The 14289-nt window shown below is 34.9% G+C and overlaps 2 protein-coding genes across 2 annotated transcripts in view; one reads left to right on the top strand and one right to left on the bottom strand.

Moving 5' to 3' along the window:
- LOC113226203 overlaps window positions 1-7525 on the bottom strand; it is a 20279-nt gene extending 12754 nt beyond the window's left edge. Inside the window, exon 1 of the mRNA XM_026458743.1 lies at window positions 3305-7525. Within this exon, the coding sequence (XP_026314528.1) occupies window positions 3305-7525 (4221 nt within the window). The remainder of the gene's footprint in view (window positions 1-3304) is intronic.
- A 3041-nt stretch (window positions 7526-10566) lies between these two features.
- Window positions 10567-11487, top strand: LOC113226193 (protein GVQW3-like). The gene has a single exon (XM_026458733.1). The coding sequence runs from the start codon at window positions 10567-10569 to the stop codon at window positions 11485-11487; it is 921 nt and encodes a 306-aa protein (XP_026314518.1).
- Window positions 11488-14289: the final 2802 nt, after the last annotated feature.

The raw sequence follows: 14289 nt of genomic DNA, 5'->3' as shown, positions 1-14289 counted from the left end.
ATGTAGCTTCTAGTGAAAACTACTTGAACACAGGTATAATGAAGTAGTAACCTTTATGTAATGTATGTAAATGTTGAATTATATACAATGCCATTTATTACTCTTAATAAAATCGAAACTCAAGAAACAAAAATACAGACACCCTAGCTCGCTAGAGTGTCTGAATTTTTTTTCTTGAGTTTCGAGAATTCTCGTACCCGATTTCTCGAGTTATTCGAGATTTTTTTTAAAAACCGTAAAAAATCAGCTCGATCAACTATTAAAACTAAATGTGAAGTTTTCGAAAGTTGTTTTGGCCTGGGTGTTCTGAGTTGTGCCCCGAAATAAATTCCATCGTTCTTGGTCCCAGGTTCGATTCCCGGTAGAACCAATTTGGTAAATGAACTTTTGTAAATTGGTTCTGCTCTGGGATTCTGTTGCTCTGATACGCATTGGGAGTATGTACAGAGAGTTCCCGAGTTTCAAACCAGATTGTCTTACAATAGAATACTAAAAGCAGAACCGTTTAGAAAAGTTAATTTGTTAAATTGATCCTACCGGTATCGAACCCGGGAACTTCTCATCCAGTGCCCACAGTGCAAACCGTTAAGCTATCAAGGTTGTTACTATTTGTATTATTATGCAGTGTTTTTGTTCACTCATTGATGTAATCACATACCAAAGTTTTAATATAATGGTCTTTTATCAAGCTTGCATCAGCTCTGGTTCCCTTTCTTTTCTTACCATTTTCTTAACCCGTTCGTGCATAGTACTGAAATTATACTGAGCTCAAAAACGTACTAAACTTTTCTATATGCCGTAGTGCTTACATTGATTCAATAAAATTATTACGGTTTATCACTGACGACGGTTGATTCCGTCAACAGGCATAGTCGTACTGCTCATAGTTCTTGCAAATGTTTCTTGTGCATGAAAAAGTACGGCTATGACGGTAGTAGGGTATTTGCCGTTGTGAGATAATTACAAAATTAAAATGCGCGATATTGATTGCGCAAGAGAAACGCTTTCCAAAATACTTACACTAACAGTTAGGTACTAATTAATAATAATAATTATAATAACGCACACACTCAACATTGCCCCGCATTAAGGAAAGTCCAATTTTCATAACCCTGAAAACCTTGGATGCTTATTACAAAGAAAAGATTAAGTTAGCTTAGGTTTGTGTTGTAATATTCTAAAAAAAAAAACCTAAAAAAATGCTTTCGGAATTATGGAAATTCATGCAAACGTTATTTCGGGCAAATGTATTTTCGGTCTTCTGATTCGTAACCCCAAGCCGTAGTAAGAGTACAACAATAATTGAAAGTGTTACTAACATGTATTAAAAAATTTTTTAATAATAACATTAGCATCAAAGCGACTCTATGAAATTTTTGTTCTAAATATTTCAAACGCTTGTGTTTGAAACAATTGAAATTGATGTGTTGGGTCTCGTTCAGTCTTTTACGCAAGCTATGAGTCGAAAAGAGACAGTTAGCTATTTGATTATTTTGATTGCTTTTGTAATTTATATTTACGATTAATTTAAATATAAATTAAATACTATATATACTAGTGCATAAAATAACACTTTTAAATGATAACTATGATAACACAATGTAGTACTTACTGAAAATATGATATACCATCCTGTTTTTTCACTTTAGTTGAGTAATTTTTACAAGGTTTTACTACACAATACGGTATCATTGACAAGCGCGCTGTCAGTCGAACAAACGAAGACAAAAGCGCGAATGACGCTCTGTATACGATTTTAACGCCCTATAAGTTCGGACACTTTTTAGAGCGGACCCGACGTCCATATAATTGTAAGTCAATGGCAGTAAAGTGTAAAAACAGGGTTTTGTATCATATTTTCACTAAACACATATATTGTGTTATCATAGTTCTCATTTAAAAATGTTATTTTGCAGTTTTATAGTATTTAATTTATATACAAATGAATCGAAAATATAAAATACAAAAGCACACAAAATAATCAAATAGCTAACTGTCCTTTTCCTACACATTGCATGCGCAAAAGATGGAAACAGACCCATTGGGTCAATTTCAAGAAGCTTATATATAAACTTCTTGGTCATTTTCAATTGTTCGAACCACAAGCGATTGAAATATTTATAACAAAGAAACTATAGAGTCGCTTTGATTTTAATCTAAATTTTTAATTAAACGTTAGCAATAACTAACAAAATATTGTTGTACTCGTTTTACGGCTTGGGATTACCTATTAGAAGTCAATAATGACCAAAATAACGTTAGCTCGAATTTTCATAATGTCAAATGTATTTTTTTAGGAAGATTACAAAATAAAAACTAATTTTGTCTTTGTGAAAAGCATTAAATACACGAAAACGTAACGGTTTTATTATAAATCGGTTTTCGGAATTACGGATATTTGAGTTTACGTTTAGTTGGAATATCGGTACATTTCTTATAGTACACGCTTATTTTCACATTTGCAATAAAATTGGTATGTGTGTATCTGCCCAACTCTTTATTATTTCTTTAGGTGAATTTGTACAAAATTCGACATAATAATATATATAAAAATTAATTAATATTTACGATAAAGGCTACTCCATTACTCTTGTGTTCAAGTAATTTTCAGTCGAAGCTAAATATGGTGTATTTTGTTAAATTTCCAGTAGAAGCTGAATACGGTGTTTTTGGGCCCTTAAATTGTTGCAAGCAAAATTAGGCAGTACTGCAATGACGTTACAATTTAAATGTTTGTTTTAGTTTTTTAGTTTTAGTTTGTTAAATGTTTTAGTTTTTTATATTTCGTTACATGTCACTACGTTTGTATAGGTTGGTTAACTTCGGAAATTTGTTTCGTGGTTTTTGAATTAGACCCGACGTCCATTTGTTGGTAGGTCAATGATTATACGACAGTAATTGATTGATTTAATTTTGTTTGTGCCATTTCTGAGTTACTTTTTTCGTCTAATTTGGGTGCGTTAGTAAACTATGTAGGATTAACAATAACAAAACTAGTTGAATTTCCTCAAAAGTTGCAAAAATTGCGTTAAAATCAAAAATTTCTTAGGTAAGTATGTAATTATTAAAAGTTACGAAAACTGTTAAGACTGTAATGTAAGTTACGAAGAATTGTAACAGTCTGGCAAAACTACATAATAATCATTCGCTGTCATTGTCATGTTGTATTGTATGTAATTATCTAACAATAGTTTACAATAACAGTTAGTGAAAAATCGGTTAACAGAATAATTCATTATTGAGACAAGTGTTTATGTGAAATTTTAGGAAGAAAACAACGCGTTTTTATACATAATATACTTACTTCATTGTTAATTATAGTTTCATCCGCATTAGCCTGCATTTCCTCTGGTATAGGCTCTTCTAACAAATTTATATTACCATCGAAGTCTACACAGACCTTTTTGGAAAATGAATCTTTCATAATTAACCATTTTGATGTATCTTTGGTATTCACTTGATCGGTATTAACGGGTTGATTTTTAGCGTTAATCTTTTGATCGGGAGTTTCGGAATCTTGATGAAATACTACGTCACACTTTGTATAAGACTTGCATTTGGGACACGCTTCGTAATTAATATGTAATATTTTCCCATTAAATGTTGCAGTCGTAGCTTCATCGAGAGTTAGTTCGTAATTATTATCCAGATCTACATTTAAACTTGTTTTGTTTGGAGAATCGATGCAAATTCTCCTGTTACTTTTATCTACTGTCACTGTGGTAAAATTAGCATGTTCTATTGTATAAATGAGATCTACACACAAGTAACCTTCTGATTCCGCTATCTCTATTTCCTCTTCTTCCGGTTTTTTGGATCCAGAGCTCATAACACTTTCGGTAAATATACTTTTCTGGGACGTAGATTCTTTAGCTTTTACCCTATAATCGTCTACATAAGACTCTAACATATGAAAGTATTCTTTTTCCTCATCTGTCCACTCTGGGAAAATTTCTTCTGCCCGAATCATAAAATAAGTTATGATTCTAGTACTATTTGGGAAAGTTACAACGTGTATACCATCTTTATTTAGCAAAGTATTAGTTCCATCCATGCGCCTGGAAAATACTTCCCCTAAATTATAATCGGTGGCAGTTCTAATCAATTGTTTCTCTATGTCATAAGATTCATCTTCTACCCATTTTTGTTTTAAACCGCTTGTATCAGTAATTTCGAATTCTTGAATAAATAATTCATATTCAATCGGTTTTGAATCTAGGATTTTAGAACCCTTTAATAATTTAGAAGACGATTTTTTTAATTTGTCTTTACTTTTTTCTTTACCTTTAGTTTTTTTACCTTTATCAGAGGTAACTTCACTAGCAAACAATTCCTCCTCCGAAATTACTTTTTTCTTTTCGTATTTAGTTATAAGAATACAGGAACCATCTGGTCGCAACACCTCGATATCACCACAAGGCTTGAATATGACAACTTCACCGTTTAAACTGATACAACGCATTTCTTCATCTAAATGCGGCAGTGGTGATAAGTAATACTGTTTAATGTATACTATATCAGGTGTATTATTTTCGTGCATACTCTCTGTTATATGTCCGTTCGGCCACGTTACATAAAAAGAATGAAAATATAATGTTTCGAATAAGACAGGTTCGTCTCCGTCGCCATTTGTTGTCAATTTGGAAGATTTTCCTATGAAATCCACATTCGATTCTTCATCTATTGGTAGCGGTATTTGATAAGTCTGTCTTTTAATATTGATCATGACTTGATCCTTAGTTGTCACTCTAAATGAATTGCAGTTTTCACGAATATGAGTTGGTGTGAATTCTCCTAAGGCACGATGTATCCAAAACTCATTATCACTTTCTCCAGGCACTACATTTAAAATAATGTATTCAAGGTTATTGGGTATTAATAAAGAATAATTACTCGAGACACGAGTACCATCCTTAGAAAAGAAAGTAGTATATTTTCCAAGTACTTCCACTCTTCGGTCGCCTAAATTATAACCCGTAAAGGGTTTGTGCAATTCATTCGCGAAATCTAAATACTCAGAAGAGATAGACTGTTTCTTTTTAATCGTACGTGGAGTCTTTTTGCTACTTTTCTCTATCGTTGACAACGCGGAAGTAACTCTGCCTGAAGTTTTTTCCGTTACAGAGTCTGTAAATTCATCTCCTTGATCCTGGATATCATGATATTTTAAAGAACCATCCATCAATAAATCTTTGCCAACGTCACTATCAGCAACACAAGACGCTGCCGCAAATTCGTCAACAACATTGTGACTTTCCGATTGTTTTGTATATAAGATATTTTCCTCGTAAATTCTTTCTTGATCTTTGATCCAATCATAGTGCTCATCCAAAGCGAAATCAAAAAAATCTTCCAAACATAAAGGTGTCTGTAGGTGGCATCGCCATTCTTCACGTGATATGTGATCTTTATCTTGACTATTATAAAACATAAATAGTAAACAATCAGTTACTTCGCAGTATTTGTAATCAACGCAATTATACTTGCTAAATGCATTGTGTATAACTTGAAATGCCGTAACTCCCGAAAAATCCTCAAAAAAATCATAATCGTCAATCATGTGACTTTCAGCTTGATTGTTGGAGATTTCAGCAGCTGATACTAGCTCGCTTATGTCCGGACAATCGAATAGAAACTTTATTTTAGCCAGTTCTGGGTCTTCGTCTTTGTTTTCAGATACAATTAAATCGCTGTCACTTTTTGTCAATGAGGGACAAGATTGTGCAAAATTGTTAAATTGTTGCAGAGAAGGGCATTTTGGTAAGGGTTCAGCTAAAATACTGCGTTTTAAATATATTTTCTTAAAATCTGTTATTGTATTTGACTGTAAATGCTGCTTTTTTAGAGAGCTCCTGTTGTTAAAGAGCTTTCGGAAAGCTAATACACTTATAAGTCTTTCAAGTTCCGCTGTCTCCACGTCGCCTCTTTCAAAACAAGACAAGAGAACATTAACATGAAAATTAATTTTTGCTTCAAACTCACCTTCGGGTCTTTCCAAATTTAACCAAAGCCGATTTAAAGGCATACCATACAAAGTTGATCCAACTATATTCTCTAAATCTATGTTTCCCAAATGAAATGTAGAGTATTTTGCAATATCTCCGTATTTAATTACGATCGGATCTTTATGAGTTTCATATTCCTCACCGTAGGTAATACGGTAGGTTTTTTTAGTAGATTCTGTCTTACATAATGTGTCAAAAACGTTTTTAATAAACATTTCAGCTGTTTCTATTTTATCAATCTTGCGTGTAGTAATACCTTCATTTAATGTTCTTGCTGTGGAAAGTGACGATCTGCTACTATTATCGTCAATTCTACTTTTACTTACAACATGCAACATGCTATCCAAGAGAGAATAAAGAGTAACGCATTCCAGTGGTAAGTCGTCTATTTTCGAGTGATATTGTGAAACATAACGCTCATCAATTTCGTCCTCTGGTATACAAATAATATCGATGTTATCCAAAAAATTTCTACGTTGTCTGACCAAATCCTGCACATCGTACATAAGAAAACATAACTCATCGTATATTTGATCAGCATCTCCAGTCAAAGCTTGGTTTTTGTCGTAAGGTGGAGAAAATATAATAAACGCTGTATTTTTGAAATCATCTGTTGTATCTTGATGAATGCGAAGTTTTTGCAAATCCTCCCAAAACTGCAGGGACTTTTCTGCTAGTAGGTTATTCATACTTTGCCCTCTTTTAGAAATCCGGGTCAACGACGTAGGTACTTGAGCAACAGTAGGATTAATTCGGATCTGAACTACAGCCGTTAAGGGTACTCCAATTTTAATCAAAGCTCCAGGAAGATATGAATCCTGGAATCCTGTAACCGCAACATACAAATCTGGTCCGTCAATAGGAAAATCGTCAATATAAACTTTATCCCTCCACTCCTCGCCTCTTTCTCTCAATACCGTGTTGTATTTCTTGCCTTCGGTCGGCTCTGGTATATCTTCTTTATCTCCGGCGCCCTTTCCTTTTTTACCTTTGACTGGAATAGGAGGAACAGCATCAGGTGGTTTCACTTCAGTAACTGCGCCTCTTATTTCTTCTTTATCTATCATAGTAGCCGATTCTTTTCGCAATCCCTCCTGAACTTCAAGTCTATTTCGTTTAATGAAGAGGTATTCATCTTTCATTTTTAATATCAAATATTTTATAGTTAAAGCAAGAATGTCCGATGGTATATCTATTTTTTCTTTCAAGTAATATTGCGCTTCTTCAAATATTCTCAGATTATCGTCTTTTGTTTTCTTCTCGACACCAAGCTGGTTAATCATGAACATAGTTTCAGTCCTACAAATATTTTTGATTACAAAACGTTTCTCTCCAATCGCGAAGGTTTCAAACTTCGTGAGGTATGAGCAGTCTTGTTCGCCACCTGCGGATTCAAACATGATTACCTTCACACTCCATTTCTTGTCATCAAGGACACCATTTTCGATAATAGTACGCCATAAGTTCTTAGTATTGGCTTCTTTGCTGGAGTCTTTGCCCTTTTTAGGATTAGGACCCATTTCAATCAGACTTGATTAAAACGTACATTTGGGCCTTGTGTACTTTTGAAATTATTATTTTTTTCTTTAAATAGAATTGACTTTCAATTTATGAAAAAATAACGTCAAAGAGCATTTTTGAACGCATTTTATTTTTTTTATCGGCTTTTGACAACATACAAAAATAATATAGTTTATACATGAGCAAATAGACCAGATATAATCTTTTTTTTCCATCCTCTAAGGATATAATCTATGTTTAAAATTTTGACTTGTCGTCGTATTGCGGCTGCTGACGAGGTGGCTCTAAAAGAGAGAGACTGTACGACGATTATCGTTACTTATCAATGACAATTAATTAAGCTTGAGTAGTTCATAAACTAGAAATTGTTAAGAATGAATTCCTAACAATGACCGAAAGGAATTAGTTCGTTTTTGCACAGTTTTAATGGTTGACGTGTCCTTTAATGAATTGATATTGAATACAATTTAATTTTCTAATACATACACAGCTTTTACTTTATAAAAACTGACGACAAAACGACCATAGAGAACACTGTTAAGAAGATTGCATGCTTTGTGGTTTATGTATTTTTTTTTGACGGGGGACAATCTTTATAGATACCCCTGAGCCCAGGGAGACTCAGGGGTTATGTGGGGTCTCTCCCTCCAGATTGGAGGGCCTACCCCACTAAAACTCTCCGGGTTTCCCTCTCGCCGGTTGAGTCGGCGCCGTGGAATCGATGAACATTCACCACGACGCCGCCCGGGTGGTTTATGTATCCTAGCAATCACATATTTTCCTAACATCTGTCAATGTACGTTTCGTAATGTGTACCTTTCGTAAAAATACTTTATAAAACATCGATTGCATTCTCGATTCACGTTATTTCAAACATTACATTTCCTCCATTGACTTACAAATATTTCCTCCCTATATCTGCTCAATGAGACAGCGCGATGAGTGCACTGTGGCGCAGCAATTGGTATAGTTGGTGGATCTATCTCTGTACTTGGGTGATGACTTCAAAAGTCGTAGATTGATGTGATGATTGAGATTCGAGGGCAGAAAACTGAGGAGAAGACAGTGTAGATGTATCATGAGCAATAGTCGTAGGTGGAGTTGATATAAACGAGTTGGGTGTGTTTATATTAGATATATATATATATTCAGAGATAATAGACTAATCTCAGCCATATATTAAATCTATGATCTCAGCCATTGACTTACAATTATATGGACGTCGGGTCCGCGCTAAAAAGTGTACGAACTTATAGAGCGTTAAAATCGTATACAGAGCGTCATTCACGCTTTAGTCTTCGTTTGTTCGACTGACAGCGAAGCAAGCAAAATTAGACAGTACTGCGATGACATTACAATTTAAATTCAACGTTTTAGCTTTTTCATATTCCTTTGCATGTCACTACGTTTAAATAGGTTGACTTGGGACATTTTTTTCGTGGTTTTTGTATTAGACCCGTCGTCCATTTATTTGTAAGCCATTAACTCATTAACTAGTTTATTTCAAAAATATATTAAAAGCACTTAAAATGTTATATTTCGGACGTACTTTTAAGTAAGGTAACCAAGGTATTTGAAATAGCGTGTCCAAGTTTAGTTACTAAATTAGATATATTCACTACGTAAGTAATATTTATCGGCAATATGAATAGAAAATTCGCGAAGTCATGGCATCTCATCATATTGATATAATAAATCTGTATTTTTTATACAAACATATATTACTCTGCAGTAAATAAATGAAGAAAACAATAACTGAATAAGTCTCAGACATAAGTTTTTTTTACTTACTTCGGTTCATCTTTTGGAAAATGATGACAAGGAGCCGCACACAGCACAATTCACGACCATTATACATAGTAACGTAAAATTATGTTTTATGTTAACGTACAAGTTTCGTAATGAATAAATGAAAACTATATTCAAATACCAAAGCCGTCTTCGCGCGATAACGGCTCGCCGGCAGCCTTGTTGTCGTTCAGTCAATGTGACCGGCAATGTGCGGGGCGTGGTGCGGTATCTAAAAAACCAGGGAGGGGCGGAGAGTGTCCGTTCTTTTAATCTTTATACTCTCGTGCAGCCCCATAAAAAATCGAGATCTTTCTAATGAACAAGGTCTTGTAACGATCTGACGTGGAATGGCGCGAGAGGCAGGGTAGTAGGTATATCTAAAGTTTTTGCACATCTTGGCCCCATACATTGAGAAATACAGTCGTATTTAGTATTACACACTGCTGTAATAATGTAATGCAAGCTGTAGTCGTCAAGACGTCGTCGTTCGTTGAACAGGGTATTAAAATTAAAACACAGCACGTGTTCATTATAAGGTAAGTGCACTTTAAAAATATTTCTAAAAATGATTTCAAGGTAATATACCTTTTTGGGGTGAGAGTTAGAATGGTGGGTGTACCTTAACAGATCCTAACAAATTTGGTATCAAAATATGTACCTAATTTGTACTATTCAGTACCTCTGTTTAAAAAATTTGTACCTCCATCAGAACGAAGTTACAGCAATATCAAAGGTACACCCGCCGTATTGACTGTCAATATGGCGGGTGTACCTCGGACAAAAATTTATGGCCATATACTAAATCTCGTATACTAATATACTAATACATATATTACCTCGGATTACCAGACTTATTCCAAAAATTTGTACCTTAATAGTACTCTGAAGTAAAGGAAACTAAAGTTTGATCTGCTGGTTAGTTTCTGAGAAATAAGACCAAAATATGTTGAGATTTCAGAGTGCCGTGTTAACGAATCCTGACGTACGAGGGGAGGTCCAAAAGTCCGCGGAATGGAGGGGGCACCTCTAGGTGTGGTATGCGTCTACGGCTGCATGTATCGCGCGAGCGGTTATAACTTGAAAGCGAGACTTTCCATCTGGTGAGAGGGAGCCCGCTAATTACGCTTGCTTGATGTGGTACTAATCAGATACTCATTAGGGGTATATATATCAAGCTTCACCCTTTTAACTTCATTAGTTTACGAGATATCGCCCTACAAACAAGTAAATCCGGAAGAAAACTGCAAATATGGAGCAAATCGAGTTTCGTGCTGTCATCAAATTCCTTACCAAGCAAGGAAAACCTCCTCAAACCATTATGAATGAGATGGAAACTGTTTATGGGGATCAGTGCCCTGGTAAAACAATGATTTACAAGTGGCACGGTCTTTTCAAACATGGCAGAGAATCAATTAAAGACGATCCTCGCCCAGGACGGCCAGTTGAGGCCACCACATCAGACAATGTTGAGAAAATCGAAAAATTTATATTGGAAGATGCCCGTCTGAAGAAGAAACAGCTGTCTGCATTAGTAGGAGTATCAGACACTATCATTTTGAGGATCCTACACGATCATCTTGGCATGACGAAAGTCAGTGCAAGATGGGTGCCGAGAATGCTCACGCCGCCTCAAAAGCAACAAAGAATCGATGCATCAAAGCACTTCTTGGAGCTGTGTGGCGCAGAACCTACCCCAATTTTGGAGCAAATTGTTACTGGAGATGAAACTTGGGTTCATCACTTTGAGCCCGAGTCCAAACAGGAGTCAATGCAATGGCATAAAAAGGGTACACCACCCCCTAAGAAGTTTAAGGTGTCGGAATCGGATCGAAAAATCATGGCTACGGTTTTTTGGGATTGTGAAGGTATTTTATTGGTTGACTACAAAGAAAAGGGGGTCAATATAACGGGAGAATATTACGCAAGAACATTAGAGAGACTGAAGGAAGCTGTCAAAGAAAAAAAGGCGGGGAAAATGGACAAAGAGTGTGTTGCTTTTACAAGAGAACGCACCGGTTCACAAGAGCAATGTTGCGATGGCTGTTCTACACAAGTGTGGCTTTCAATCGCTGACCCACCCACCTTACAGCCCGGACCTAGCCCCCAGCGATTATTATTTGTTCCCAAATTTGAAAAAAGAATTACGTGGGAAAAAATTTCGCGACGATGAAGAGGTTAAGGCAGCAATTTTAGCTCATTTTGAGAGCAAAGAGAAAAAATATTTTTTCGATGGCATATAAAAGCTAATTTCGAGATCTACAAAATGTATTGAGCTCAAAGGTAATTATATTGAAAAGGAAAAATAGCCTTATTGTTTTATATTATTTACAACCCCTCCATTCCGCGGACTTTTGGACCTCCCCTCGTATGTCGTACCAAAAAAATGTAGCATATTGTACTATTCAGTACTTATGAAATTTGTACCTCTATCATAACGAAGCTATAGCGAAATCAAAATTGTAAATATTTTCATAACTTTTTTTAAATAAATTTCCGCTATTGGATGTCTAGGCAAAGGTTCCACCAAACAGCCTCTTTATATGTCAGTATCTTTCCTTGTTTTGATTGAAAAGCTTACAAGTGCGTGTCCTTAATATAGTTTGTTTGATGCAATGGTCGGAGAAAGGTGTTCCACATATACTATAGATACATGTATGTACGTATTGTGTACAATAAAGCTACAAGAAGCGACATAGAGCTGTTAAAACCACCATAAATTAATTTATTACTTTTTCGAATTCGGGATTCCCGGAAATAGTTTTACTGCATCGTAGAACAAAACTGACCTAGGAAGTCGAAGTTGGATTTTAAACTTATTCTAATGGTGCTTTGTAAAAATGCAGTAGATAACTGACCTTTTACCAAAGCAGAGAATAAAAGTGACCGTCAGGATGGCTGGTCGCCTGTGGCGTCTGGCACTGAGTGTAAATTCAAGAATTGCTACCTTTTCTAAATGATTGCTACCTATGATATATTCTGAGAAATTTTAAAAAAATTTTGACCAGCCATTCTGACGTCAGGATGGCGGGTCGCCTCTTTGTTCAGCACGAAGGGAGCAAATTTTCCAGAAGTATGTATTACCAATAATTGCTGCCTATTTGCTACCTTCACGAATTATAGGTATACGCTTTATATTTAAATTAGTTAAAAAAATATAACCGATTGAAAATTTTGCGAAATAGTGCCTGACTAAACTAAAAAAGCAAAAGTTTTTAATGCTTTATTGCCATAATATAAAGGGCAGGCGTTCAACAATTACTTCGAGGTGGGATTGGGTTCGGTTATCAACTGAACTCGGTTACCAACTGAACTCAGTTATCAACTGAAGCTGTCAAAGTTACAAAATAGGCCTGCTGCTGGTGAGATTGCTAATGTATAAAGCCAAGAGGGTAGGTAACAATCATAACGCAATATTAACAAAGAATTTAGTTGTAATTATATATTTGTTAAAAAAATTATAGTTTTAATTTTTTAGCAAAAGTATGAACAAAATCTTTATCGTAGTTTGTTACAGTGCACTTACACAGGGCTATTTTATTTTTTTATTTCTCAGAATATATCATAGGTAGCAATTATTTAGAAAAGGTAGCAAATAGGTAACAATTCTTGAATATACATTCAGTGCCTGGCGCCACAGGCGACCAGCCATCCTGATGGTCACAATAAAAAAGTAACGATTACGATCACCCTCCGCCCCTCTCTAGCTTTATTTGCTATTAATATAATAACATATTAACACGCAAAATAGGAGCTTTGTCGTCGAGTTGCGGATACCAGCCCGTTGCACCAAGTACCAAGTACATATTAATACGTATTCTGTATTCTAGTGAGAATATTTAAAAATATAATATTAATGTCAAACGACTAAATCAATAAAAGACCTGCTTATTGAAAAACATACGACGCATTCCCTGTCCTCTACAATTAAATGGCATGAACCCTTAAAATGAAATAAACTTGAATAATATAAGAACAGGCGCTTGTCACCTTTTCCAACAGAACAATGAAAAATACTCGCATATGAAGAGGCTGTATGGTGGAAACTTCGTCCAGTTACCCAAATAAATGGCGGAAACTTATTTAAAAAAAAACAAAAATTTGTACAATTTTGATTTCGCTATAACTTCGTTATGATAGAGGTACTATTTTTTTAAGAATAAGTACTAAATAGTACAATTTTGCTACATTTTTTCGGTACCAAATATGTCAGGATTCATTAAGACACGGCACTCTGAAATCTCAACATATTTTATCTTATTTCTCAGAAACTAACCAACAGACCGAGCTGGAGTTTCCTTTACTTCAGAGTACTATTAAATTTTTTGGAATAAGAAGGTTTTATAGCTATTAAAAGGCTATTAATTATATACTGGTAATACGAGGTACACCCGGCCGGCATATTGACAGTTATTACGGCGGGTGTACTTTGATATTGCTATAACCTTACTATAACTTCGTTCTGATGGAGGTACTAATTTTTTTAAACACAGGTTCTAACCAGTACAAATTAGGTACATTTTTTTCATACTAAATTTGGAGGATTGTACCCGTTAAGGTAGGTACACCCGCTATTCTGACTCTCACCTTTTTGGGATATTTTTTGCTTGAATTCTTATGGTAATGTTATACTACAGAACAGAGTAATTTTTGAGATACTACCATGTTCCTCAAAGTTTTATCGAATCGAATATTGTTCCTTCTTTCATTTAAAAGATATGAAGCATGAATGGGCTAGATAAAACTCTGAATGACAAATATTTTAGGTCCAAAGAGTAATATTGTATATCTCACTGAACAATTTAAGGATTTTATCAAAACTATGGAACTGTATAAGAATACGAAATATTCGAAAATACTGTTAAATGTGTAGACTTTTAGGTGAGGAAAGCCAAATAACAATAGACGCTGAAATAATGCTAGAAGAAACTTTAAAATTGCTCTCCGAAAAATTATGTTTTGAGATAATACCCTG

The sequence above is a fragment of the Hyposmocoma kahamanoa genome, unplaced genomic scaffold (genome assembly GCF_003589595.1).
Source record: "Hyposmocoma kahamanoa isolate Upper Pololo Valley unplaced genomic scaffold, ASM358959v1 100021, whole genome shotgun sequence".
Lineage (NCBI taxonomy): Eukaryota > Metazoa > Arthropoda > Insecta > Lepidoptera > Cosmopterigidae > Hyposmocoma > Hyposmocoma kahamanoa.
This window is presented reverse-complemented; position numbering and strand designations above follow the sequence as displayed.